At 43.5% G+C, this 23,252-nt stretch overlaps 1 protein-coding gene across 3 annotated transcripts in view; it reads right to left on the bottom strand.

Annotated features, from left to right (window-relative positions):
* The window catches only part of STAG1 (STAG1 cohesin complex component), a 167,947-nt gene that overhangs the window by 15,692 nt on the left and 129,003 nt on the right, over nucleotides 1-23,252 (bottom strand). For all 3 annotated transcript variants that reach the window (XM_056564373.1, XM_056564372.1, XM_056564374.1), the window contains exons 16-25: nucleotides 19,203-19,306; nucleotides 18,840-18,932; nucleotides 16,090-16,179; nucleotides 15,675-15,878; nucleotides 14,325-14,395; nucleotides 12,717-12,804; nucleotides 12,544-12,624; nucleotides 11,329-11,421; nucleotides 10,584-10,758; nucleotides 815-954 (exon numbers count right to left, since the gene is read on the bottom strand). In XM_056564373.1, coding sequence (XP_056420348.1) covers nucleotides 815-954; nucleotides 10,584-10,758; nucleotides 11,329-11,421; nucleotides 12,544-12,624; nucleotides 12,717-12,804; nucleotides 14,325-14,395; nucleotides 15,675-15,878; nucleotides 16,090-16,179; nucleotides 18,840-18,932; nucleotides 19,203-19,306 — 1,139 coding nt within the window. The remainder of the gene's footprint in view (nucleotides 1-814; nucleotides 955-10,583; nucleotides 10,759-11,328; nucleotides 11,422-12,543; nucleotides 12,625-12,716; nucleotides 12,805-14,324; nucleotides 14,396-15,674; nucleotides 15,879-16,089; nucleotides 16,180-18,839; nucleotides 18,933-19,202; nucleotides 19,307-23,252) is intronic.

Raw genomic sequence — 23,252 nt, 5'->3', positions numbered from 1 at the left:
GTTTGCTAGAGAGCATTTGGATGATTCAGAAGAGGATTAGGAGAATGTCATATGGTCAGGTGAAACCAAAGTAGAACATTTTGGTAAAAACAACTCGTCGTGTTTGGAGGAGAAAGAATGCCGAGTTGCATCACAAGAACACCATACCTACTGTGAAGCATGGGGGTGGAAACATCATGCTCTGGGGCTGTTTTTCAGCAAAGGGACCAGGACGACTGATCCGTGTAAAGGAAAGAATAATTGGGGTGATGTATCCTGAGATTTTGAGTGAAAACCTCCTTCCATCATGCCCGGGCAACAAAGAAGTGGCTTCGTATGAAGCATTTCAAGGTCCTGGAGTGGCCTAGCCAGTCTCCAGATCTCAACCCCATAGAAACCTTTGGAGGGAGTTGAAAATCCGTGTTGCCCAGCAACAGCCCCAAAACATCACCGCTCTAGAGGAGATCTGCATGGAGGAATGGGCCAAAATACCAGCAACAATGTGTGAAACCTTGAGAAGACTTACAGAAAATGTTTGTCCTTTGTCATTGCCAACAAAGGGTATCCAACAAAGTATTGAGATGAACTTTTGTTATTGACCAAATACTTATTTTACAACATAATTTGCAAATAGATTCTTTCAAAAATCAGAATGATTTTATGGATTTTTTTCTCATTAGGTCTCTCATAGTTGAGGTATTCATATGATGAAAATTACAGGCCTCTCATCTTTATAAGTCGGAGAACTTGCACAATTAGTGGCTGAATACTTTTTTGCCCCACTGTACATTCTAAGAGAATTTATCACTTATATTTATAAAAGATTACATTTTACCTTCATGTAGTGCTTAAAGATGTCTGCTGCTGCATGCATGTCTACAATGTCATAAATAATAAGTTTACAGAATGCTGCTAGCAGATTCCTCCTCTTGTGCAAGGCCTCAATTTTGTTGGCTTCATCTTCCTCATCACCCTCTGTAGGAAAGAACATCATTGCTATTTAGCATGCAAGTCTGCTTAAATTGGTGTCAATAACCTTAATTTACATTTCCAGTTTGGTTTCCTGTTTATTTGAATTCCCTTGCTGCTGTTTTGCACTGTATTTACTATTCTGGCGCAGTGTGACATAGAAACCCGACAGAGGACATCTATTACATTTGGTGATGAGAGTTTCCCAAGGAAACTAACAAACTGGGCAAAAGCCATAAAACACATACAAAAATTAATTTAAAAAAAAAGGTTAAGAAAGCAGAACTGTGCCATCAGGAATTGCCAACAGTCACTGAGTTGTGTCACCATGACACTTCTTTACTAGTTAAATTACAAAAAGGACATGGAGCTTTTATTTTGAAATATATAAGAAATAATAGCCTCACGTTCAGGTTCAGTTAAGGATACAAAAATAAGACATCTGATTGTATAATTAGATAATGTAATTAAATACATTAATTAATAAATAATTAACTAAATAAAATGAATAAATAATCATAGTAATAATCACAATTGAGAGCGCATCAAAAACAACAATACCCAAGTATGAAAAAGTTAACAAACATTAGTAAAATTGGTGGGGTCTTCGCATCCAGTTTTGGACAGATCAAAACTTTTGACATGTCTCTACCATACACACACACATATATATATATATATATATATATATATATATATATATATATATATATATATTTTTTTTTTTTCTCCCAATGAACCACAGGGGCATAAAAACAATTAACCAGTTAAGGACACAGGGCGTACAGGTACGCCCCTGTTTCAGAGTCCTTAACCCCTAGCCGCAAATGGACGTTCATTAACGTCAATCTGCGGCTCCCAAGGTATGACGCGCGCTCAGCAGTGAGCACACATCATACCCGCTGGTTCCCGGTTGCTATAGGGAACTAGGACCCACGGCTAGTGCCGGACATCTTCGATTGGGCTGATGTCCTGCATTAACCCATTAGACGCGGCGATCAAACACAAGGAGGATCTCTACCTGCCTCCTCGATGTCCGATCGCTGAATGACTGCTCCGTGCCTGAGAACCAGGCAGGAGCAGTTGAGCGGCAAGAACACTGATCAATGCTATGCTATTTGCATGGCAGTGATCAGTGTAGAAAATCAGTGTGTGCAATTTTATAGTCACCTATGGGGGCTATGACATTGAAGAATAATTTTTTTTTTTGAAAATATAGTGTTAATGTGATTTAACCCCTTCCTTAATAAAAATCTTCCACATTTAAAAAAAAAAATAAAACACACTGTGTAAATAAAAATAAACCTATGTGGTATCGCCACGTGGGTAAATGTCAAAACTATAAAAATATATAGTTAAACTGCACGGTCAATAGCGTACACGTAAAAAAAAATTCCTAAGTCCAAAATAACGTTATTTTGGTCACTTTTTAGATCATGAAAAAATTTTTATAAAATGTGATCAAAATGTCCAAACAAAAATGGTACAAAAAAACTGCAGACCACCGCGCAAAAAATTAGCCCTCATATATCCAGTGCTGTGGAGTCGGACAAAATTTTGGGTACCTGGAGTCTGAGTCGGCGAACAATGCACCGACTCAGACTATATTTAGATTGGAATAAAAAATTAAAAAAAGTTTAAATGTCCCAAATCACAAAGTTATAATTAATGACTTCTCTACTGTCAAAATAAAGACCAATGCATGCAGTGCCTCACGTAACAGCAAAACGAACACGTTAAATGACCGTGAAGAAGCATGCTTTTCATGTGCTTCACTATATGGCACGCAACGCACAATAAGGAGCGGCAATACTTATACTTTCCATAGTGTTGTGTTCTGCTGTTACAGGGAGCCCATGGGTAACCTAGCCTCTCACTGATAAGGTATTAAGTAAATATGTTTTTTGCAGGACTATAGACACTTGTATAAGTGAAGGGAATGGAGGGTCAATAGTTCAAGACTGAAGATGTAAACTATTGGAAAAACTGCTGCCATTCAGCTAAGGCTATAAAAACTTGTAAACTCCAATTGTTAGCTTAAACTTTATAATAAATGCCCCTTCCTGGATCCTCCCACTGCCCTATCTTCAGCAGCAGATCAGCACACAAAAAGATAACATTAATACAGAGGAGTCGGAAGTACAAAAAACTGCAGAGTCGGAACATTTATCTACCGCCTCCACAGCCCTGCATATAGCCCCATATACGGAAAAATAAAGTTAAAGGGTCAGAAGATGTCAATTTTAAAAATAAAAATTTTGGTGCATGTAGTTATAATGTTTTAAAGTCGTTTAATAAAAATAAAACCTAAATAAATTGGGTATCCTTTAAACCGTATGGACCTACAGAATAAAGTGTGTAATTTTCACACAAAAAAAGCACTGCGTAGAAACAGAAGCTCTAGAAAGTTGCAAAATAGTGTTTTTTTTTTTTTTACTTCACCCCCCCTCGCCGCAGATTATGTTATAAAATAATTTATGTCATTACAAAATACAATAGGTGACAGAAGAAAAAAGCCCTTATATGGGTCTATAGGTGCAACATTGAACGCGTTATGATTTTTCGAAGGGGGAGGAGGAAAAAAAGAAAGTGCAAAAACGAAAATTGAGTCCTTAAAGGGGTACTCCCCTAGAAAACATTTTTATTTTAATCAACTGGTGCCAGAAAGTTAAAGTTTGTAATAAATTTGTAAATTATTTCTATTAAAAAATCTTAATCCTTCCAGTACTTATCAGCTGTTTGCTCCATAGGAAGTTCTTTTCTTTTTGAATTTCCTTTCTCTCTGACCACAGTGCTCTCTGCTGACTCCTCCCTCTGTCCATTTTAGGAACTGTCCAGAGCAGGAGAGGTTTGCTATGGGGATTTGCTCCTACTCTGAACAGTTCCTGAGAAAGACAAAGGTGTCAGCAGAGAGCACTGTGGTCAGACAGAAAGGAAATTCAAAAAGAAAAGAACTTCCTGTGGAGCATACAGTAGCTAATAAGTACTGGAAGGATTAAGATTTTTTTTAATAGAAGTAATTTACAAATCTGTTTACCTTTCTGGCACGAGTTAATTTAAAAAAGGAGATTTTTTTTTTTTTTTTTTAACACTTACCGTAAAATCTCTCTCTCGAAGGATCCATTGGGGGGACACAGACCATGATGGGTGTATGCTGCTGTCTCTAGGAGGTATGACACTATGGCAACAAAAAAAGTCAGCTCCTCCCAGCAGGATATACCCGCCTCCAGGCCCTGAGCTAATCAGTTTTAGTACCATAGCAATAAGAGCAGACCGACAGGTCAAGGGAAAAAACACGAACTGTCCGAGAACCAGAAGAAAAAATACAACTGAACACACCCTCGGACAGAGAACCAAAGAGGAACCCAAAAAAGGGCGGGAGCTGTGTCCCCCAATGGATCCTTCGAGAAAGAGATTTTACACTAAGTGTTTAAAAATCTCCTTTTCTCTATCGGCTCCATTGGGGGACACAGACCATGGGACGTACCAAAGCAATCCCTTGGGTGGGCAGACAATCAGTCAGGCAGCCTGCTGTTCCACTGCCGCCTGCAGCACTTTACGGCCCAGACTAGCATCAGCCGATGCGAAGGTATGAACCTGGTAGAGCCTCGAGAAAGTGTGCAAAGACGACCAGGTAGCCGCTTTGCAAATCTGCGAGGCCGAGGCTTTGTTCTGGAGAGCCCAGGATGCACCAACAGAACAGGTAGAATGAGCCACAACCCTGAAGGGAGGAATCTTCCCCCTACAGCGATAGGCTTCCGAAATGGCAGACCGGATTCATCGAGAAATGGTGGCCTTGGAAGCAGGTTGACCCTTATGACGACCTTCCGTAAGGACGAAAAAGGAATTGCACTGACGAAAGGAAGAGGTGATAGAGAGGTAGGACCTAACAGCCGGAACCACATCCAGTTTGTGGAGTAAACACTCCTTAGGATGAGAAGGAGCGGGACAAAAAGACGGAAGGACAATGTCCTCATTGAGATGAAAGGCTGAAATGACCTTAGGCAAAAAGGAAGGATCTGGCCGGAAAACAACCTTGTTGGCAGGAGAAAGCTGCCAATTCAGACACTCTCCGAATGGAGGTGATCGCAACAAGAAACGCCACTTTCCAAGAAAGGAGGCACAGGGACACCTCCCTAAGGGGTTCAAAGGGGGTCACCTTGGAGGACACCCAGAAACAGATTTAAGTCCCAAGGGGGAGAAAGTGACCGATAAGGAGGGGCAGCATGCTCCACTCTTTGAAGGAAGGTCCGGACATGAGAATTAGAAGCCAGAGGACACTGAAAAAGAATAGAAAGGGCCAAAATCAGATAGGGCAGGGCAAACCCCGCCCAAGGAATCACTAGGGCATCCACGGCTAGAGCCAGGGGGTCCCGGGACTGACACAAAAGGAAGAATCTGCCGATTGTGCCGGGACGCGAAGAGGTCCACGTCTGGAATGCCCCAGAGGTCGCAGATCTGCGCGAAGACCTCTGGATGTAGAGACCACTCGCCGGGGTCGGGTGAGGACCGGCTGAGGAAGTCCGCTTCCCAGTTGAGCACACCAGGAATGTGAATCGCTGAAATGGCCGGAACCTTGTTTTCCGCCCAGAGGAGAATCTTTGTCACCTTGGCAATGGCTGCCGAGCTGCGAGTGCCGCCTTGCCGAATGATGTAAGCTAAGGCCGTGGTGTTGTCCGACTGGACGCGGACAGGGCGGTTCTGAAGCAGGGACTCCCAATGAAGAAGACAAAGAAGAATCGCCCTCAGTTCCAACTTGTTTATCGGAAGAAGGGCTTCCCGGGGAGACCAGAGGCCTTGGACCGTCCAGTCCCTGAACACACCGCCCCAGCCCGACAGACTGGCATCCGTTGTAACTACCTGCCAGTGGAGGGGAAGAAATGATCGCCCCTGAAGAAGAAGGGGGGAGCAGAGCCACCAGAGCAGAGACTGACGGATCCGACGAGGGAGAGCAAACTTGCGATCGAGAGACAGAGGAGATCTGTCCCATTGAGAGAGAATCGCCTGTTGAAGGGGACGTTAATGAAACTGGGCAAAGGGTACGGCCTCCATGGTCGCTACCATCCAACCCAAGACTACCATGCAAATGCGGATGGAAATTGGGTCCTGGGCCCGAAGGGAGCAGACTCCTGACAGGAGAGTCAGACGTTTGTCCGGCGGAAGGCAAATCCGGGCAGAGGCTGCATTGAATTGAAGTCCCAAGAAGATCAGAGACTGGGTGGGAGAGAGGACAGACTTGTACCAGTTGACCATCCACCCGAAGCGTTCCAGGGTCTGGAGAGAGAGATCCACAATCTCCAGAGTCTGGACTCTGGTGGGAGCCTTGATGAGAAGGTCGTCCAGGTAGGAGATCACTGAGAATCCTCTCGACCGCAACAGGGCTATCACTGGAGCAAGGATCTTGGTAAAGACCCGAGGAGCAGTGGCCAGACCAAAGGGGAGGGCTACAAATTGAAAATGCCCCTCCGGATCGCAAAGCGGAGGTACCGCTGATGGCCGGAAATATTGGCACATGGAGGTAGGCATCCTTGATGTTCACCGATGAAAGGAACTCCTTGTTCCAGGGACGCCACCACCGAACGGAGAGATTCCATTCGGAAGTAGTGGATGAGAAGGTGACGGTTGAGACGCTTGAGGTCCAGGATTGGCCGCATAGAACTGCCCTTCTTGGGGACCACAAAAAGATTGGACTAGAAACCCTGAAAACTTTCCCCTGGAGGAACGGGGACAATAACTCCCTGGAGAAGCAGGGACTGGAGGGCCTCCCGAAACTGCTTTGTCAGAGAAAGTGACCGGGGGGCCCGGGCCTGAAAAAAAAAAACACGATTCCTCGGGAGGGAGGCAAATTTGAATCGGTATCCGTTGGACACCACGTCCATGACCCAAGAGTCCTGAATGTGTGTGGTCCAGATGTCTCGAAAAAGTAAGAGGCGACCTCCCACCCGAGAAAAATCTGCGGGTGGGGGCTTCACTTCATGCGAAAGTGGGTTTGCGGTTGCCCGATTTGGACGCAAAACGGCCGGAACGGTTGGTGTTCGACTTCCAAGACGGGCGCGCCCGGAACGAGGAAGCTTTCTTGTCCCGCGAAGGCGCCTGCCCAGACCCCTTATTGGGGCCAAAAGTCCAAAAGGACCGGAAGGAAGAAGACTTCCTCTGGGAAGTAGAGAGAGCCTTATTTTGAGGCAACAAGGAACTCTCACCCCCCGTCGCCTCAGAGATAATCTTGTCAAGGCGCTTGCCAAAAAGAAGGGCACCAGTAAAAGGAAGCTCGGTGAGAGACCTTTTGGAAGCGGCATCCGCATCCCACGCCTTAAGCCACATGGAACGGCGGAGGGCCGCTAGGTGACCCACAGCAAAGGCAGCTCAACGGGCTGACTGCATGGAAGCTGTGCACAGAAAGTCCCCAGCTTTAGAGCATTGGAGAACCAAAGCAGACAGCTCCTCTGGGGGGGATCCCTCCAGGATACCCTGACGGAGTTTTGAGCACCACACCGATAGGGCCTTGGACACCCATGCGGAGACAAAGGTGGGAAGCAGAGAAGAGCCTGCTGCTTCAGAGGCAAACTTCGCTAAGGACTCCACCTTCTTGTCCGTCGAATCCTTGAAGCCAGCCGCATCTGCTAGCGGCAGAGTAGTAGCGTTAGAGAGGCGGGAAATTGGTGGATCCACAGAGGGAGGGGAAACCACCTTAGAGACAAGGTCCTTGGCGAATGGGTAACGCGCTTGAACCTTCTTCATTCCCGGAAACCTCTTGTCCGGATGTTTCCATGCAGATTCCAGAAGGGTGTAAATTCAGCGTGAGAGCTGAACCTTTGAGGTGCTGGTTTAGCACTTTGAAAGGATACTTCAGGAGTCACGTCCGAAGATCCTGGGTCCTCTAAGTGAAAGGTGTCTCTTATGGCTGCAACCAATGAGTTCACCGTTTCAACTGTATCCGAGCAGTCCTCTGAGTCAGATGCCGATTTGGAAGCCTCATCCACCAGTTCACCAGGAGAATGTGAACGAGTGGAGGCAGCCCTGGAGGGGAGGAGGGGGCGACCCTTGACCGTGTACATAGCTCTGGCGAGGCAGAGCGGTGACTCCGGGAACGTCCTCTGGAGGAGCGACGTTTGCGACCATATGACACGGGGGGGGGGGGGGGGGGGAGGCGAGACCCACGAGGGGAGCATCCACGTCTACTTGAAGACTCAATGGAGGAGTCAGAAGAAGCACCCCTGGTATGCTTGTGAGAGCGTGAAGTATGTGGAGAAGAGGAGCGGGACCCTTTAGAGTGCCGGCGCAGGGCAGACCTCTTCAAGGCAGACACCATGTCACGGGAGGCCTCAGCCACCGAACGGGAGACTTGAGTCAAGTCAGCCATATACTGGGATAGGGAAGAAACCCAGGTTGGAGGGGCGGCCGAATCCACCGGGACTGAAAGAGCATCGGGGGAACCAGGGGGTCTGGGGTAGCAGTGGAGCAGGCAGAGCAAGTGGGTTCAGCAGAACCAGGCATTTTGGAATTACAGCCCTTACAGACAAAACAGGAAACTAACACTCCAGTTGTCTGTTTGGAGGGAGGAACAGTTCTGGGTACAGACATAATGAAAAAAGAACTCTCTCACTCGTTTCTGTGTCCCCTGTGGCAGCTGCTGTGAGAAGAACTCCGCTCTATGTAGATAGAGAGGGAGAAACAGACTAGCCAATAGCCAGAGAGGGGTGTGCCTTGAGCAGGGGCACTGTCTGATTGGCCCATGCCACCTACAATCGCCCAAACAGTGCTGATTGGAGGACGATCCCCGCCTCCAGTAAGCTCCGGCGGCCTGTGGGCGGAGCTATAGCGCCCCGGCCGCCGAAATGCTGATGAAGAAAAATAGTAATGGCGCCCGCTCCTTGCCCCGAGCGCACGTCATCCGCATATGCGCTCGCGGGGAAGTGAGCGGGCGAGACTCATTCGCCAGCAGCATTCTGCTGCCGAAAGCGAAAGTAAGTCGGCGCTTCATGCGCCCGTACAGTATATGCACCGCGGCTGTCTGCCGCATAGTAAAACACACACACGTGCATAAGAATAAACTGAGCAATTCATCCCAAATATGCCACTGCTCGCCCCAGATTAATAAAGATAAAGCCCCTAGCACAGGCCAGCCCCATAAGACCCTGAAATGTGGGCTAAAAACTGAGGGTCTCCAGAGGTTGCAAGTCAGCACCTAAGGGAGAAAGGAATATATACTCACCTCAGTCAGAAGAACTTACCTAATGGAGTCTTCTGTGATGTCTTCAGTCAGCTTTTTATCACCTGCATCACGCCGAGCTACCATGTGCGAGCGAGGCGAGCAGGAAATAGGGGGACCCGGACCCATGAGGTACAACCCCAGGCGCTGACCGCTGGGGAGAGGGGGTTGACAGCGCATATATGCAATGTCTGTGCCCCCTCAATCGCAATGGGGAAACAGTGAGCCGCAGTTCCCGAGTCCCCACCTGAAAACATGAAAGAAAAAGGAATAAAAAACTAACATCTCTAACTAGGAAAATAATAAAACATAAGACCTGGTCTGGAGAATTCCAGTCCATGTCCACCTCCTTGAGACACTAAGCTAAAACTGATTAGCTCAGGGCCTGGAGGCGGGTATATCCTGCTGGGAGGAGCAGACTATTTGTTGCCATAGTGTCATACCTTCTAGAGACAGCAGCATACACCCATGGTCTGTGTCCCCCAAAGGAGCCGAAAGAGAAAAAAGTTTTCCAGGGGAGTAGCCCTTTAAAGAGTACCTATCATGATCTAAACTCTCCCTAATCTCCCCCCCCCCCCCCCCATCTGTCCCTGACTCTCACTGACACTATCCCTGTGTTTCTTTTCATTCAAAACCCCCTCTTTCTACCTGATTTATTGTCTTCTTGGCTGCTCATTCAGCCATCCTAGTGTGAGGGAGGAAGGGGTCGTGGCCCAGTATAGAGGCTGTGAACACAGCAGCTGGCAGCTCTGAATCTTCTCTCTGTTTAAAACTACATGTGTAGACAAGATAGATCGGAGCTCAGATAGTAAAATGAATGAAGGCATGCAGTAAGGCAGAGTCAGGAGTATGCCATGCTGTCCTATGAGCACAGTGCTGGCTACTGTATGTCTGATTGACAGGCAGGGAGCAGTGCTGAGCTTGTCTGTGTCCTGGCTGCAGTCTGAGATTTAGGAGTCCAGAATGAGTCTGAAATCTATAGAAAGGGCTTGTGGCCAGGACTGGTAGGGAGTCCCAAAGTGGAAAATTAAATAGAAAAAAAGCATGCAATTGGAAAGTTATTCTGCATACATTAAGCTATAATACTTTTTCTGACGAAAAGTATACTTTAAGGTGAAAATGGTCTGAGTCCTTAAGGGGCTAAGGCATAGCTGAAAGTTTGGATCATTGAGGTCTGGGAGACCCTCACCCATTGCTGAAGCAAAGGACAGAAGTGTTCGGCTAAGCTCTGTGCCCCTATGTAAGTGTTTGAGACTTACACTTCCCTGTACACCACTAACCATATGTCTCAGAAGAGAGATGATAAAACCCACGAGTGCCAAAAACAGGTTTTGCAATTGGTATGGATCTCCCTGAATAAAACTTCAGACATGTCAAAAGTTTCCTAAAACTGGAGGCAAGGTTTAATGGAGAAGATCTTAATTACCCATGCTCTGATTCTCATCATCTTGATCAATGAACACGTGATCTAAGACAAAAGTCAGGAGCTCCGATTGCAGTCCTAGGTCCGGATTAAAGACCAGCAGCAAAAGATTATCCCTTCCACCTGTTGTCAACTGATGGCTGAAGATCATAAGAAGGTCACAGAGCAGCATGAATGCCTGGGGGGAGAAAGATGAACACCAATGACACCACCCAATATCAAAGAAAACGAAAATCAGAATAGTTCATGATCACCACCATTTGCAGGATTACATAATGTAATATCCATGTGTGATAAGGCCACAACATGCTATTTACCAGAAAAGACTATGATAACAATCCCAAGCACCTAAATTAAAACACACATTTGTTTTTATATTAGAATACATGGAGGGCTCATGAATAAATAAAATGTGTTTTTCTGCTTCTAGAGCTGACGGGTGGGCTGAATAAGCAAGACACTGAACGCTCTGATTTGCATAATATCAGTTTTTCGGAATAACGGTGCAAGGGGTGCACATATTAAAAGTAACAGACATCTGTGTGATGAGAGCTATCAGCCTATACAGCAGGTTAGTATGGACAAACCTGCTGTCAGGTTCCCTTTAATCCAAACCCTTTTGTCTAGATAGCCTGATACAACGCTGAGCTTACATTGGAAATCCCATTGAAGAATTCGAGTACTTTTGAGGTTGATTTTGAAATAAAAATTCTCTCTGTGATTTTCAGGACTCCTTTCCCAGCCTTACCTGTTCTTTCACCTGTGTGTTAACATTTGAAAGACACTGCTGACAGATAGCCAAGAAGGACTTTACGGTTTTTCTCAAAATCAACATATCTTCCTGTAAAGAAACAGAACACATCCCATCATCATCGTGTCAAATGTCTATCTCAGTCATATAATGCAGAAAATATTCAAAAAGAAAATAGCTCCAATCACGCAAAAATCCAATATAGTCCAAAGTCAAAATATATTGGATGAAAATGTATTGTCCAAACAACAATCGCTTTGGGAACTCATTATGTCAGGCCAGTATCTGACTCCTACGCAGCATATACTGATATCCTATGTTTTCCCTGGAGTGGGATTGATTCATGGTGTTGGGGCTTTCCCACAACCATTCCAGGTGAGCAACCTGTTGCTGTTTATTTATAGGTTCTTTACTAAGCTGAACGTATTACCCAATGAAGTGCTCTGTGCTTTTTTTGTGTTCTCTTTACAGTCGAATAATGATAGAGCCCCAGTTAAAAGGGGTTATCCAGGAATTAATAAAAAAATAAAATAAAACACTGCAAATTTCTTCCAAAAACATCTCCACGTCTGTCTCCAGGCTGGGTGGGCTTTTACAATTTTGCTCCATTCAGTTCAATGTAACTGAGCTGCAAACCCACACCCAACCTGGAGACAGACTGGGAGCGTTTTTTGAAGTGTACCTGTCATCAACAAAAACTTTTTATATAAAGTAGATAATACCATTATAAGTATATTTGTAATATACATTGGTTAAAAAAATTTTAATATTTTTTGTCCCTGCGGCTATTGCATGTGTGTCTCTATGAAGAGTCCAAATACAGGAAGTGAGAGTGCACTAAGAAAAAGCAGGACAGTGTGCACTGAGGCTCTATAACATGCTCCAGGCTCATACATCGGGATGATTGACAAGTCAGGAGCCTGCACAGAGCCCTGCTTGTCCTACCCACACTTCCTGTATTTGGACTCCTCATAGACACACAAGCAATAGCTGCAGGGACAGCATTTTTTCACCCAAAAATATATACATTTGTTAACCAATGTATATTAGAAAATATACATATAATGGTATTATCTACATTATATTTTTTTTAAAATTGTTGACGACAGGTACACTTTAAAAGAAAGTAGCTCTGTTTTTCTATTCCTGGATAACCCCTTTAAAGCCAAACACAGAAGGACAACATTGGAGTATATCACACTTGTGACTTACTTTGGAAGGGTTGCCTTCTGTGATCTTCACCAGCTGCCACAGAATGGAGTAGTGCGCGCACTGAAGAGCTTGGACACCAATCTGAACAGAAAATCATCATGATCTCAACAAACAATTGTCCATGTCACACTAGAACTCAGTACAGCATTCAATAGCAGATCCCAGGTGCTCACCTGTTCAATCATGCCTTCATGTTCAATGCCCGTCCTTAGCAGCCGGTAACAGTTTCCAAACAAATCCCACTTGGTTAAATCGTGAGCGCTGAAAATACAAAACAACAACAGTTCAGATTGATACTTTTTCCACCAATGATGCAGATACAGATCCCCATGAACAAATCCCAAAATAAATGGCAAAGAAAAAAAAAAAACACACCACTATGTACTACATGTGTTAAAAAGGTTTTATTCCTGGGAAATAAAAGGGCTGCCGAGGTACTGAGAAAATGGTCTGCCTTTTCAAGAAACAGCGCCACTCTTACCCATGGGCTATGTCTGGTATTGCAGTTCAGCTCAATCTACCTGCATAATGTTGAGCTGCAATACCAGAGACAGTACGTAAAGACAACAGACAACGTTTCTGGGAATTAAGAAGACCCCTTTTCCTAAACCTGGACAAAATTTTTAAAAACTAAAAAGTTCCTTTCATATGATATACCATTAATGTTTAATAAGCAATTGTTGAATGGCCACCAATGAACAGAATAAAGAGGGACTGCATCTACAGCAGCACATCTTCACTGCTTACACAGAAACAGCGGTTCATCTGTATAGAGCAGTGTTTCCCAAACAGGGTGCCTCCAGCTGTTGCAAAACTACAACTCCCAGCATGCCAGACAGCTGTTGGCTGTCTAGGCATGCTGGGAATTGTAGTTTGGCAACAACAGGAAGCAACAACCTGGTTGGAAATCACTAGTATAGAGTCTAGTTCTGCAGATCAATCAATGGCAGCTGCAGAACAGCCTTACCCACATGTATTCTACATGAAGAGGAAGCCCCATCCACTAGAGCAATTAAGGCGTCTCACTCTATTGACCAGCAGGGAAATGGAAACAAGCAAGAAAATGTGTATATATATATATATATATATATATATATATATATATATATATATATATATATATCTCAATGTGTGTGTGTGTGTGTATGTATGTATGTATGTATGTATGTATGTATGTATGTGTGTGTGTGTGTGTGTGTGTGTGTATGTTCCAGCATCACGTCCAAACGGCTAAAGATATTAACACGAAACTTGGCACACACGTTACTTATATTTCAACAACAAACATAGGATAGGTGATTTAACCCCTACTCACCCCAATTTGCCAGGGGCGGGGTTTATGTTTAATGTCCCATACAAGTCAATGGGAAATATATGTTCCTGCATAACTACCAAACAGCTGGAGATCTTTTCATAATACTTGGTCACATGTTACTTATATGTCCACTAAAAATATAGGATAGTTAATTTAACCCTTAACTACCCCCATTTGCGAGTGTCGGGGTTTTTGTTTAAAGTCCCATGCAAATCAATGGGAAATGTATGTTCTCACATAACTTCCGTACGGCTGGAGATATTTCAATACCTGGTACACCTGTTACGGGTCGGGCCAGGAGGTCGGGATAGGAGGTGGAGATATGGGGTTGGGATATGACAACAATATATGAGGACGGGATATGAAGTCAAAAGCTTCCTCCCCAACAAGGATTAGGAAGGAAAAAACGTGCAACGCCGGGTATTCAGCTAGTACCATATAATGTTTGAGAATAAAATGGACTCACTTGTGAAAACATGTTAACCGCTTTAATGATGCCAGGACATTGTATACATCATCCTCATCTGCTTCTTCAGCCTGGAGGAGGAACCACACACAGCAAAAGGATTCTTTCAGAGATTGCAGAAATACAGATTTCAGAAGGCTTAGTTAAGACTATCCCAGTTTGTGATGTGTGAGAATATTTTCAAGTGGTACTACCCCTTTATTAGTTTATACAGATCTGCAACCCTAGGTTATAACAGATGCCCACATTTTGCCCAATATTATAGCAAAAAGAAAGAAACTCTTGTAATATTAAGAGTACATTCACATGTATGCAGATTTGATGCGCAGATTTGATGCACAGGATTTTCTGCTGCAGATTTCAATGTAAACTAAATGACCGAGCACAGCTTCTAATCAGCAATTACAAATCCTGTGAATAAAATCTGCACAGGATCCTGTATGTGTGAACGCACCTTAAGGGTCTATTCACACGTACAGTATTCTGAACAGATTTGATGCACAGGATTTCAAGCTGTGTTCAGTTTACATTGAGATCTGCAGCAGAAAATCCTGCGCATCAAATCTGCTCTGAATACTGTAGGTGTGAATAGATCTTAAAGGGGTATTCCGGGTTTATACATCTTATCCCCTATCCAAAGCATAGAGGATAAGATGTATCATCGCAGGAGTCCAACTGCTGGGGACACACGCGATCTCTGTGCAACCCTCGCCATTCTGTGCCAGGTGCTGCTTCAAAGACAAGGAAGTGACATCACTGTCAGGCCCCCTAGTGACGTCACACCACGCCCCCTCCCTTAGACCTGAATGGAGGGGGCATAGCGTGACATCACTAGGGGGCGTGGACGTGGATATTTTCAGCCTGTGTGTGTGTGTATGTGTGTGTGTGTGTGTGTGTGTGTGTGTGTGTGTGTGCGCGCGCGCGCGCATAGACAGACAAATTATCTGTTACCTATATATGTGTGCACAGACAGGCTGAAAATATATGTTGCCTATATATATCTGTGTGTGCACAGACAGGCTGAGGAGATGTGTTACTTAGCTGTGTCTCTTCTGACATCTAGGAGGCTGCAGAGATGTCAGATTACACTCAGAGAGAGCACAGTGCTTGAGGTGACAGCATTTTCATCAGCTGTTCAGGGAACCAAAAAATTCAGGGAACAGAAAAATTCATTACACCGGGGGTATCAGAGATTGCGGGGGTCCGCTGCGATCATACATCTTATCCCCTATCCTTTGGATAGAGGATAAGATGTATAAACCCAAAATACCCTTTTAACTAGTAGACAGAACCATTCTGCTGAACTTCAGCTGATCACATCCTTAGGGTTCTGAGTAGCTTGACACTTACTTCTTGTAATAAATCCTCCACAGCATGTGAGAAGCGATCAACCAGCTCATCGATCAGCTGACTGTGGGCAATATCCACTCTGTTCTGGATTGTGTACTCTTCACTGCATAGGATACTGTACGTTTTACTACATGCTTCTAACACATCTGACTCTGTATGTTTCTCTACCACAAATTTGATTTGCTTTAGTAAACTGTCCAGGTGCTATGGATTAAAAAGAACAACGTTTAGAAGATCTCCAATACACAGCCTACAATAGTACATACCTAATGTTAAGATCCTAAAAGTATAGATAACTAGCGCTAACAAAGTGTGCAAGCTGTCATCTAAATGCAAGTTTTTGGATGATATAGAGTTACAAGGTTTAATTGATAAAAATGTATAATGACCAGCGACAAAGGCAAAGCTTATGTACCTTTTCCATCCGTCCTGTGCTGTATAGCTCTAGGTCAAAATACTGAGGGATTTGTAAAAGATTTGCCACTTTCTCTGCATCAGCAGAATACTGCAAGAAAGAACACAAGAGGTTACAAATAAGGAGACTGTTTGCATGTTACATTTTGCCATGTTCTAGGTACTAACAAACCAGTGCATAAGTGTCTTAGGAAATGAAAACACAAAAAGTGTGCAACAAGTATTTTAATAAGAGAAATGGTGGAATAAGCCATTAGCAGACTAACTTAAAGGGGTACTCCACCGGAAAACTTTTTTTTCCTTTTTAAAATCAACTGGTGCCAGAAAGTTTAACAGATTTGTAAATTACTTCTATTAAAAAAATCTTAATCCTTCCAGTACTTATAAGCTGCTGTTATGATCTACAGGAAGTTCTTTTCTTTTTGAATTGCCTTTCTGCCTGACCACAGAGCTCTCTGCTGACACCTCTATCCATTTTAGGAAGAAAGAAAAAGATTTATTCAGGTACGGTCACAGGATGCAACCTGATCTAGATCAAGTTGCATCCTGTGACCGTACCTGAATATATCTACATGTTGCATCCACGAGTGCCTCCTGCTTGCTTCTTTCTTGGTATTGGACTTTCTGTTCCTATTGGAATTGAGCACCGTGTGAACATGGCTACACCTGGAAACCTGCATTTGGTTGCAGTTCACACCACCTCTGGCTTTTGGTAGGCGGCAGTGCTGACTTTTTACTTTTCTCGTTGAATATCTATCCATTTTAGGAACTGTCCAGAGCAGGATAGGTTTTCTATGGGGATTTGCTCCTACTCTGGACAGTTCCTAAAATGGACAGAGGTATCAGCAGAGAGCACTGTGGTCAGGCAGAAAGGAAATGAAAGAAGAAAATAAGATAAGTACTGGAAGGATTAAGATATTTTTTAATAGAAGTAATTTACAAATCTGATTAACTTTCTGGCACCAGTTGATATATATATATATATATATATTAAAAAAAAAGTTCCAGTGGAGTACCCCTTAGAGTTTTTCCGGTTTTGCACTTTTGTTTTTTGCTCCTTACCTTTAAAAAAAAAATCATAATTCTTTCAAGTTTGCACCTAAAAATCCATATGATGGCTTATTTTTTGCGCCACCAATTCTACATTGTAATGGCATCATTCATTTTACCCAAAAATCTACAGCGAAACAGAAAAAAAATAAAAATTGTGCAACAAAATTGAAGAAAAAATGCCATTTTGTAACATACATGTACACATGTAGGTTTGATTTTGTCTTACTTCATAACTACATGCAGGAAAATTTATACATTTAAAACTGTCATCTTCTGACCCCTATAACTTTTTAATTTTTCCGCGTATGGGGCGGTATGAGGGCTAATTTTTTGCGCCGTGATCTGAAGTTTTTATTGGTATCAAGTTTGTATTTATTGGACTTATTGATCGTTTTTTATAAATTTTTTCATGATATAAAAAGTACGCTATTTTGAATTTTTTTGTGCGTACGCCATTGACCATGCGGCTTAATTAATTATATATTTTTATGATTCGGACATTTCTGCAAGCGGCGATACCACATATGTTTATTATTTTTTCCACTTTTTTTTATGGGAAAAGGGGGGGGAAAGGGTTAAACGATCTTTATTAGGGAAAACCCTAATAACCCTTTCCCTTATTAGGGAAAGGATTAAACGATCTTTATTAATTTTTTTTTCCACTTTTTTTTTGCAATGTTATAGCTCCCATCGGGGGCTATAACTGCACACACTGATCTTTTACATTGATCAATGCTTTCTCATAGGAAACCATTGATCAATGATTCTGCCGCTTGACTGCTCATGCCTGGATCTCGAACAGCGGCGTCCCGAACAGTAGCAGGACACGAGGAGGGTCCCCTTACCTGCCTTCTGGTGTTCGATCGCCGAATGACTGCTCAGTGCCTGAGATCCAGGCATGAGCAGTCAAGCGGCAGAACAACCCCTGAGCTAACCGGCAGCACTTTAGTTTCACTTTAGACGTGGCGATCAACTTTGAAGGAGTTGTTAAGAGTTTCAACTCTAAAGGAGTTGTCCAGAAATAGAAAAACAGAGCTTATTCTCTCTAAAAACAGCACCACACACAGGTTGCGTGTAGGATTAAAAATTGGCTCCATTCACTTTTAAGGGGTACTCTGTCGGAAAACATCTTATCCTCTATCCAATGTCTTATCGCGGTGGGGACAGCCGCTGGGGACCCCTGTGATCTCTGCTGCAGTAACCCACTAATCCGGTGCACAGAGCTAACTCCGCCCTGTGCCGGATGACTGGCGACAACAGCTACTATGCCCCCTCCCATTCATGTCTATGGGAGGAGACATGATGGCGACGTCACGCCTCCTCCCATAGACATGAATGGAGGGGATGTGGTGCAATGTCACGAACATGGAAGCTCCAAGCTTCCGTGTTCAGTACGCCGCCGCTGGAAGTTGAAAGCTCAGCACCCAATCCTTTTCTCCCCCAATATCTGCTGTTGCAGCACATTATGTAATGTGTATGGTTTTATTAGCTTTATGTAATACATAGACAGGTTTTGCAGTCATGCAATACTACATGTCCTCTGCAGTGATAAATCTGACCACAGCTTTCCAAGCAACAACAGCTGATACGTGTCTACTACTGAGAATAAATACAACATGACTGATCACTTTTTTTTTGCAAAGGAGATTGTCACACATTATCACAAGTATGTATGTAGACATTAAATACAGGACAAACCTTAGATAGCAGTATTGGAAGTGCAACAACGAAGTGTTCAGTCAGCTTATTCTTGTCATCTATTTGTGTTTTTCTCTCCTTGGCAGTTAAAACCTGGAAGAAAAAAAAATATTTAATCTAAGTCAGTGTTTCCCAACCATGGTGCCTCCAGCTGTGGCAAGACTACAACTCTTAGCATGCCCGAACAGCCTTTGGCTGTCCGGGCATGCTGGGAGTTGTAGTTTCGCCACAGCTGGAGGCACCATGGTTGGGAAACACTGATCTAAGTGGATGTGATATGGACATTACTAAAACTCTTACCTGTGAATAGTTACACAAAAAGTAACTTGGCAACTTGTGTTAAGTAATAAACAAACTACTTACCCTTTTTCCAGTCCCCCTCCCCACAGGTGGATGTGCTTCTGCCGCCTGCCGAATTGTGCACACCATTAGCTCTATGAGTGCACTCTCCTGCCGCTCAGACATCACTGAAAAAGAAGTCACAATGATTGCTCGATGCAAACCTCTGCAAGCCTGCTAACCAATATTCTGCTCTAAAACCCTAAAATGACCAGACTATTGCGCGAACTAGGAGGACAGGTGCTCGATATTTCAGAAAATACCTGCAACTACATAGGGATGCAGCCAAAGCATTGAATATTTACCCAATTTTTGCAGCCCTATTCAGAGCACAGGGCTGGAATTTGGAATAAAATACAAGGATCCATCCTGTATTTTGGCAACAGTCCTTGGCACACATTATAAAGCTCATATTATAGCCCCAGTCCTAGGTTTAACCACTAAGATCATATGGAGAAAAAGGTGACCGTGGCATTTATGTATTTCTAAAATTGAGTAAACATAACTTGCTTGGGTACTGCTGTAATAATACCAAGCCACAGAATAGTGAACCTCTCACTTTACTGCAAGTCCTGAAAACTCCCCCATCCCCTTTCACCCCCAAAACTTGCAATTTCTTATGAATTCCACCCCACAATTTGTTTTTCTGTTAAAATAAAATGAGAAAAATATTATAACATACAAAATAACAAAAAAGGGCTGTATTTTTAAGCGGTTAAGAAAGTGGACTGGAAGTCACTTTCTTAACGTAACTATGAGACTATGAGCGTTGCAGAGTTTCACTTGTGAAGTAACTTCCGGTTCACACAGCAAGGACTAAGAATTGGCAACGCATGAAGAACAGAGCTGGCATCCTATTGTAAAAACAGAGCACCCACCAAGAGGGGAAGCAGGGCAGCAGATTAGACTATAACTTAACGTTAAATTTAACGATGTGCTGGAGTGTCACTTTAAATACTGCACATAAGCTATGGACAGGTGTGGCACTATTTCTGGATGAAGTAAACCTTTAATATTCCCTTTAGATATTTGTAGAATTATTCACTATTACATAGAGAAGTGTTTCCCAACCGGGGTGCCTCTAGCTGTTGTAAAATTACAAATCCCAGCATGCCCGTACAGTCTTTGGCTGTCCAGGCATGCTGAGAGTTGTAGTGTTGCAACAGTTGGAGGCACCCTGGTTGGTGAACACTGACGTAGAGGTTTACAAGCATTCAGAAGCAGAGCTTTATTCTTATTTCCTTAACTTGTTTGAAGTGAACATTTTTTTTCCCAAAAACAACAACACTAAAAAAACAGTGTTTAACCAGCAGGAAGTGACAGCTTAAACACTGGCATCTTTATAAGATCAATGACTGCACCGTTTAGTTGAGAATAATGGATTAGAATTTCTTCCTAATTGGCCTCCTAAAATATTCAGTAAATGAATATTCAGACATCATACAACACGTCCTGTAAAATGTAAGAACAGACGTAAATGTGTATCCCTGCTGTGCATCAAAGTCTGTTAATATGGTCTTGTTTTTTGATAATGTGGGGGAAAGAACTTGTGTAAACTGCAGTTCTAATAAACCTGCCTTTATACGTTTAATTTGCATTCGTTCAGGATGTATACTTCAGGGTTTGCTGGATGGAACAGTGCAGTCAACTACACAATTCCATCCAGCAGGTTGCTGAAAAAATATATACATACCATGTGTTCTGTATGACAGATATAAATATGTCTTATTAGTCATAGGACTATGTTAGATTGATGTCAGAGACTCTTCAACCCCTTTAAGGATCTTTAAGTATTAATAACTGGTTTTCTTTTACTTTTCATTCTGATTCAGAGACAGTTTTTTGGGGACATATTCTATTTTAACATAGTGGTACATTTTCGTCGATACTTGCATCATTTCTTGGTGAATTTTTAAACTCTCTGCTTAAAAGGAAAATGGACATCCCAAATGATATCTTGATTCACATACACAACATGTCATCTTTATATTTGCATCATAAAGTTGCCATGTTTTTACTTTTGAAAGACATCAGAGGGCTTCAAAGTTAAGCAGCAATTTTCCAAAACCTGAATTTTTCAGGGACCAGTTTAGTTTTGAAATGGATTTGAAGGACCTTCATATTAGAAATACCCCATAAATGACCCCATTATAAAAACTGCACCCCTCAAAGTATGCAAAATGACATTCAGTAAGTGTGTTAACCCTTTAGGGTTTCACAAGAATAGCAGCAAAGTGAAGGAGAAAATACAAAATCTTCATTTTTTTACACTGGCATGTTCTTGTAGACCCAGTTTTTTTTATTTTTACAAGGGGAGAGAAATCACCCTAAAATTTGTAACCCAATTTCTCTCAAGTAAGGAAATACCTCATATGTGGATGTAAAGTGCTCTGTGGGTGCACTAGAGGGCTCAGAAGTGAAGGAGCAACAATGGGATTTTGGAGAGAGAGTTTTTCTGAAATGGTTTTTGGGGGAATGTCACATTTAGAAATTCAAGGAAGGACTGGAGGGGGAAGGGGATCTCAGCTCCACTTGAAGTAAAAGGTATTCTTTAATAAAGTTCCATTAAAATAGAAAAATAGACAAAACAAACAAAATCACACGTGCATGGTGGGTTAAAAAACCCACGTCACCGTCGCGTTTCGAGCTGTCATAAGCCCTTAATCCTGGTGCATGTTACTGCGAGTACTGCTAGTTTATATATGCTGAAAATCAAGCTTTTGCGTCACGTGACCTTCCGGTCAACATGACATACACACCTGGAGTTAATGGGAGGCTACACAAAGAAAATGAATAAAAGAAAAGAAAAAGAGGAAAAGAAAAAAACCAATGAGTAAGTTCAATATATGAATGCAAGATCATTTCTGTAATTCATTCCAGCAGGGAATCTAGTTTCAAGCATGAATATACAGTATGCCTCACGCTTCAATAGTAGACGAGACAAATCTCCACCCCTTCGCGGAGGATAGACTCTTTCAATGCCACACACCTGTGAGATTGGACTTTTAGTCCCAAAGCAATAGGAGGAACCGAAAAGTACAGAGTCAGGAGGGAGCCCAGTCAAAACAAATGAACCAACAGACTGACAGGCAACCGACTCCCAGACCACAAATAAAAAACACAGGGTGGGAGCTGTGTCCCCCAATGGAGCTCCTGAGAAAAATATTTTACAGTAAGTGTAAAAAATCTCCTTTTCTCATTCAGCTCCATTGGGGGACACAGGAACCGTGGGACGTAGCAAAGCAGTCCCCGGGGAGGGAAAAAACAACGTAACCCGGAATCAAGCGGACGGCAGAGCCACCACTGCCTGCAAAACCTTACGCCCCAAACAGGCGTCGGCGGATGAAGAAGTGTGCACTTGGTAGAACTTGGTGAACGTGTGCACCGAAGACCAAGTGGCCGCCTTACATACCTGTATGGCAGAAGCCCTGTTAAAGACCGCCCAAGAAGCCCCCACAGAGCGAGTGGAGTGAGCAGTAACCCGGAAGGGAGGATCCTTCCCCTTGGAACAATATGCTTCAGAAATGGCCGACCGGATCCACCTGGAGATGGTGGCCTAAGAAACCGGCAAACCCTTGCGTCTGCCCTCCGGAAGGACAAACAGCGACTCCGACCGTCGGAAGGAAGAGGCGGCCGAAAGGTAAACTCGCAAGGCCCGGACCACATCCAGATTGTGGAGAGAACGCTCCCTGGGATGAGACTGAGCAGGGCAGAAGGAAGGAAGAACGATATCTTCGTTCAGATGAAAGGACGAGACCACCTTCGGTTGAAAAGAAGGAACTGGCCGAAGTACCGCCTTGTCTTGATGAAGAATCAGGAAAGTAGGTTGACATGAGAGAGCTGCCAATTCCGACACCCGTCGGATCGAGGTCACAGCTACCAAAAAGGGGACCTTCCAAGAAAGGAACCGAAGAGAAGTGTCGCGGATAGGCTATAACGGAATGGACTGCAAGGCGCTCAGGACCAAATTCAAGTCCCAAGGGGGAGTAAGAGACCTAGCCGAGGACGGCTTATGCGCCCTGAGCATAGTGCGAATAACCCCAGATGAGAAACTGAGCCTTCAACACCGCGGTT

Source organism: Hyla sarda, chromosome 3 (assembly GCF_029499605.1).
Source record: "Hyla sarda isolate aHylSar1 chromosome 3, aHylSar1.hap1, whole genome shotgun sequence".
NCBI lineage: Eukaryota > Metazoa > Chordata > Amphibia > Anura > Hylidae > Hyla > Hyla sarda.
Note: the sequence above shows the minus strand (reverse complement) of the source record. Positions and strands in the feature narration are given on the sequence as shown.